The 6,000-nt window shown below is 38.5% G+C and overlaps 1 protein-coding gene across 1 annotated transcript in view; it reads right to left on the bottom strand.

The window, feature by feature from the left end:
• Positions 1-1,765, bottom strand: part of dnm1a (dynamin 1a) — a 79,966-nt gene extending 78,201 nt beyond the window's left edge. The window contains exon 1 of the mRNA XM_058775565.1: positions 1,468-1,765. Coding sequence (XP_058631548.1) covers positions 1,468-1,628 — 161 coding nt within the window. The 5' untranslated portion in view covers positions 1,629-1,765. The remainder of the gene's footprint in view (positions 1-1,467) is intronic.
• Between the last annotated feature and the right edge of the window lie 4,235 nt (positions 1,766-6,000).

Consider the following 6,000-nt stretch of genomic DNA (forward strand, 5'->3'; position numbering starts at 1 on the left):
AGAAGAGCATTGCAATAGTCCAGCCTAGAAATGACAAGGGCCTGGACAAGAAGTTGTGCAGCATGCTCTGTCAGAAAGGGCCTGATCTTTCTGATGTTATATAGTGCAAACCTGCAAGATCGAGCAGTTTTGTAATGTGGTCTTTGAAGGTCAGCTGATCATCAAAGATTACACCAAGATTTCTGACCGAAGTTGATGGGGTTATTGTTGATGAACCTAACTGGATCGTGAAGTCATGCTGTAGAGTCGGAGTGGCAGGGAGGACAAGAAGCTCAGTCTTTGCCAGGTTGAGCTGCAGGTGATGTTCTTTCATCCATGCCGAGATGTCCGCCAGGCAACCTGAGATCCTTGCAGTTACCGTTGGATCATCTGGTTGAAAAGAGAGGTAGAGCTGTGTGTCATCAGCGTAGCAATGGTATGAGAATCCATGTGCCTGTATGATGGGACCCAGTGATGTAGTGTATGTGGAGAAGAGGAGGGTCCAAGAACTGATCCCTGAGGAACCCCAGTGACCAGTGTATGTGCTTTGGATACCTCACCTCCCAGGCCACCCTGAAAGACCTACCAGTGAGATAGGATTCAAACCAGCGAAGTGGAATGCCAGAGATGCCCAGTGATGAGAGGGTGGACAGGAGTATCTGATGATTGACAGTGTCAAAAGCGGCAGATAGGTCCAGCAGAATGAGGACTGATGATTTGGAATGGGCTTTTGCAATTCGCAGGGCTTCAGTGACCGAGAGAAGCGCAGTCTCAGTTGAATGGCCCCTCCTGAAACCTGACTGTTTAGCATCCAGTTTGTCGTTCTGTGAAATGAAACAGTGACTGATTTAGCAAACTTATAAGGAATGTAGTTTGCATTATATATTTGAAGTGTTGTATTCTATTGGTATTGAAGCATCAGCATCGGAGAGCGTGTGTATCAGAAGAGGGCAGGTGACGGCTGTTTAAGGCAGATCTGTGAGGTTTTATCAGAAGCTCAGCTCAGGTTGAATCTACAGCTCTAGTAAACAACATCCCAGCAGCATCCATGTTTCACGCTCTTTCTTCACAGAACCAGAGCTTACAGTGTTTATATGGGTTTTTCACCTTAATGACCTTGTGCGTTATTATTATTATTATTATTGTTATTAAAGGACACACTAATGGTGATGATGATGATGATGCACTAATGCATAATGAAGAATACACTATAAACGAGGAGGATTATGTAAGAAGATTCAGTTGTGTTGTTGTGAACACGGCTGGTGATTTTCACCATTGCAGTGAATGATCCTCCCTCCATCATGTCTCAATAACATTTAAAGGTTATTATCAGAATCCTTACGATGACCTTTACATATCATTGAGGCATGATGGGGGTTGCGACTGAGCCGGAATATAAGATTAATGCTGCGTGCATTTGCAGTACGCGTATGATTATTGTGTATTAATGATTATTGTGTGTGTTTTAATAAATGAAGGACTCACTTCCCCACGAAGTTCTCGAGCACGGAGCTTTTCCCGGCGCTCTGTCCGCCCACCACCGCGATCTGCGGCAGGTCCAGGTTCGCGTTCTGTCCGATGGCGGAGAACGCATCCTGCATTCGGTTGACCAGCGGGATCAGGTCCTCCATCCCCCGGTTCCCCATCGCGACTGACCGGCACTGCTCGAGCTTCACCGGAGAAACTGCGATATTCCAGCACCTCGGCTGCTTTATTTCTGCATTGATTATTCTGGAGCTCTCTCTCTCTCTCCGTCTCTCTCTCTGCGGTCCCTCTGAGATGATTAGCCGCTTTTCTCTTGTCGCTAGGCGGCGCACTTTTCAGATTACAGTTTTTGTTCAACTGTTTACAAACAACATCTTTACTTGTCACATAATTTCTAAAACCTGACACAGTTTTTTTCAACGGCAAATCCAAGAATTGCACACAAAATGCAAAATGCTTCACATCTCTTGCAAGATGAAGCACTGCATTCAAAACATCACAAACACATCTCAAAAGCAAAACACCTTTGCCATAATATTAATTCCTGTTAGATTTGTGTGTGTTACATAAATAATTGTGTGTTGTGTTTTGCAAAAAGTGTTTTATGAAATTGAAAAAGGCTGATAATCAGTGCCTGGTTTTGCAGATTTGGTGTGTGTTCTGCTGTTTGAGTGACAGCTTTCAGAAACTGTGTGACGAGGAAAAATTTTGTGTGTAAGCAGCTGAAATAAACTGTAAGTTTACTGGTGGAAAATATTTTTATAAAGTGTGTAAAGGTGTTGAACAAAGAGCAGGTCTGATACTCCAAGGTGAAGTCATGCATGTCTTGTCTCTAGTTTAAACCAATGCAGGGTACATTATACAAGACACCATTCACAAAATATATTGGAAATGTGCAATGGAGGATCTTGCATGGCATTGTTTGTTGCAGTTAATGCCTTCATTTCTATTTTAAATCGCCAGCTAAAAGATAGATGTGTTTTTTTATGGGCAGAGAGATACTATTTTCCATTGTTTTATATTATATTGTGAAAGGTTGCAACCTCTGTTTGTTTGTTTGTTTGTTTGTTTGTTTGTGTGCTGAAAATGATTTTTGATGATTTTAATGAAATGTTCAGTATACCTGTTTATTTATGGTTATAAGGAGTCTAAAGCAAAGAAGAAAATGGGGCGTCTGTTGAATTTTATTATAGCTCAATCAGAGATGTCTATTTATTTAAGTATCTGTTTATATAAGTATTATTATCTTATTAAAACAAGAATTAGACATGATTTTTCTTTTTATTCTTGTGTGAAGAATCTATTGGACTTGGAGATGCATAAAAGCATGAAAAAAAAAAGTTCAAGTTATTATAATCTATCATTTAACATTGGAATGATTGTTTCAGACAGAAATGCTGAAAGATTAAAACAATAATCATTTTAAAACGAAATGTTTCCTAGGAATTATGCTGTATTACACTTACATTTAGTCATTTAGCAGATGCTTTTATCCGAAGCAACTTACAAATGAGGACAATGGAAGCAATCAAAATCAACAAAAGAGCAATGATATGCAAATGAGTCTCAGTTAGCTTAACATAGTACACGTAACAAGGTTTATTTTAATATATATAGCCTATATACAGTCATGGCCAAAAATATTTGCACCCTTGGTAAATACGATCAAAGAAGGCTGTGAAAATTAATCTGCATTGTTAATCCTTTTGATATTTTATTTAAAAATTCACAAAAATCTAAACTTTCATTGGATAATAAGAATTTAAAATGGGGAGAAATATCATTATGAAATAAATGTTTTTCTCAAATACACGTTGGACACAATTATTGGCACCCCTAGAAATTCTTATGAGTAAAATATCTCAGAAGTATATTCCCATTTATATTCACAATTTTGAAATATAAATAGGAGAGAAAACAAAGCCCAAATTCCCTTAATCATCATCACAATGAGAAAAACCAAAGAATATATTTCTGATGTGCAGCAAAAGATAATTGAGCTTCACAAATTAGTGAAGTGGCTTTAAGAAAAGAGCTGGAGCAGTGAAAATTCCCATTTCCACCATCAGAGCAATAATTAAGAGTTTCCAATCAACATAAAATGTTAGGAATCTGCCTGGAAGAGGACGTGTGTCTATATCGTCCTAATGCACGGTGAGAAGGAGAGTTTGAGTGGATAAAGACTCTCCAAGACCACAGCTGGAGAATTGCAGAAAATAGTTGAGTCTCGGGGTCAGAAAACCTTAAAAACAATTTTGAAATCTTGAAAAGGATTTCAAGAATAATTCTCGTCGCTCATCCAAAAACAAACTCCAGTATATTCAGTTATCAGACACGACTGGAACTTCAAACAGGACTGTGTTTTATGGTCAGATGAAACTAAAAAATGAGCTTTTTAGCAGCAAACACTCAAGATGGGTTTGGTGAACACAGGGATAAAAAGAACCCCATGTGTACAATGAAATATACTGCTGTATTTTTGATGTTGTGGGCCTACATAGCACTGACTTAATAGCACTGACTTTAAGAAGTGGTGAACTTCTATCGCTGCGCAATAGAAAGCATCCTGACCAACTGTGTCACAGTATGGTATGGGAGCTGCTCTGTTGCGGAGCGCAAGGCACTGCAGCGGGTGGTGAAAACTGCCCAGCGCATCACAGGGACTCCACTACCTGCCATCGAACACATCCAGAGGAAACGCTGTCTGCATCGAGCTCGCAGCATCCTTAAGGACTCCTCTCACCCAGCCCACAGACTGTTTTCTCTCCTGCCCTCCGGCAGGCGTTTCAGGTGCCTCCGGACCAGGACCAGCAGATTAAAGAACAGTTTCTTCCCCAGAGCTGTCTCTTTACTGAACTCTACCCCCCGTTGATCCACTTCCTCATATATTATTAACTCTTCTCTCCTACCTCACATCGGCCTTATTTGCACTACTGAATGTAAATTTTATTACAGTAACAACTGTTTACTTTTGTATCTTGCACTACCATACCTAAATTGGATTATGCTCATTTGCACTGCTGACTGTTGTTTACATTATCAATGTTTACATTAACATTTTGCACCGTGTGTCTAATTGTAATATGCAATCACTTCCACTGCACTTTTACACTTTGTTTATAGTAATAGCCATCTGTATATATATTATATTGATAGTACATATCACCTGTAAATTCTGCTTATAGTAATAGCCATCTGTATATTTATTCACTATACATATTCACCTGTAAATTCTGTTTATATTAATAACCATCTTTCTATATATATTTATACATATATTCAGTACATATCCTTGTCCTGCACTTATTCAACCATTGTATATCCTGCACTTGCTGCTATTGCACTTCTGGTTAGACCTAAACTGCATTTCGTTGCCCTGTACCTGTACTTGTGTAATGACAATAAAGTTGAATCTAATCTAATCTAATCTATATTTCTGCTGGAGGTCCTGGACATCTTGTTTAGACGCATGGCATCATGGATTCTATCAAATACCAACAGATGAGAAATCAATAAGTGTCTGACTCTGTTAGAAATCTTATAATGGGCCATGTTTGGATCTTCCAACCGTACAATAATCCAAACACAAACCTCAAAAACAACACAAAAATGGGTCACTGAGCACAAAACCAAGCTTCTGCTGGTCATTCCAGTCCTCTGACCTGAACCCTGTAGAACATGAGTGACCTGAAGAGAAGAAGCTGTGAATCTAAAGGGTCTGGAGTGATTCTGGATGAAGGAATGGTCTCTGATCTCTTGTCAGGTGTCTCTAACCTCAGGCATTATAGGAGAACATTTAGAGCTGTTAAACTGACAAATGGAGGTTTTAAAAAGTATTGAATAAAAGGGTGCCGTTAATTGTGGCCAATGTGTATTAGAGAAAAACATTTATTTCATAATGATATTTCCCCCCATTTTAAATTCTTATTATCCAATGAAAGGTTAGATTTTTGTGATTTTTTAAAATAAAAGTTCAAAAGGATTAACAATGCAGATTAATTTTCACAGCCTTCTTTGATCATATTTAACAAGGGTGCCGATATTTTTGGCCATGACTGTATATATATATATATATATATATATATACATACATACATGCATATACACACACATTGTACATATACATGCATCACACATACATAACAAAAAGAAAACAAGTAGATAGAATAGAAAAAGCTAGTGTTAGAGGCCTTTTTTAAGAAAACAAGCAGTTAGAAAACGAATAGAGCGTGCAAGTGTAGAGGGTCGAGTGTTTTTTGTTTTGTTTTTAATAAAAAAGAAAAGAAAACAAATACATAAAATAGAATTAGAATAGAGAGTACTAGAGTTAGAGGGTCAAATAAAGATGTAAGAGATTCTTGAAGATGGCTAAGGACTCATCTGCTCGGATTGAGTTGGGCAGGTCATTCCACCAGGAGGGAACAGATAACACAGATATGATAAATAAATAAATAAATGAATAAATGAAAATAGACATGGCCTGTAGTGTATTGTCTGAGGCGCAGTCGCTCCTCCAGTCCTGCAGGGGGCGCT

Source organism: Onychostoma macrolepis, chromosome 05 (assembly GCF_012432095.1).
Source record: "Onychostoma macrolepis isolate SWU-2019 chromosome 05, ASM1243209v1, whole genome shotgun sequence".
NCBI lineage: Eukaryota > Metazoa > Chordata > Actinopteri > Cypriniformes > Cyprinidae > Onychostoma > Onychostoma macrolepis.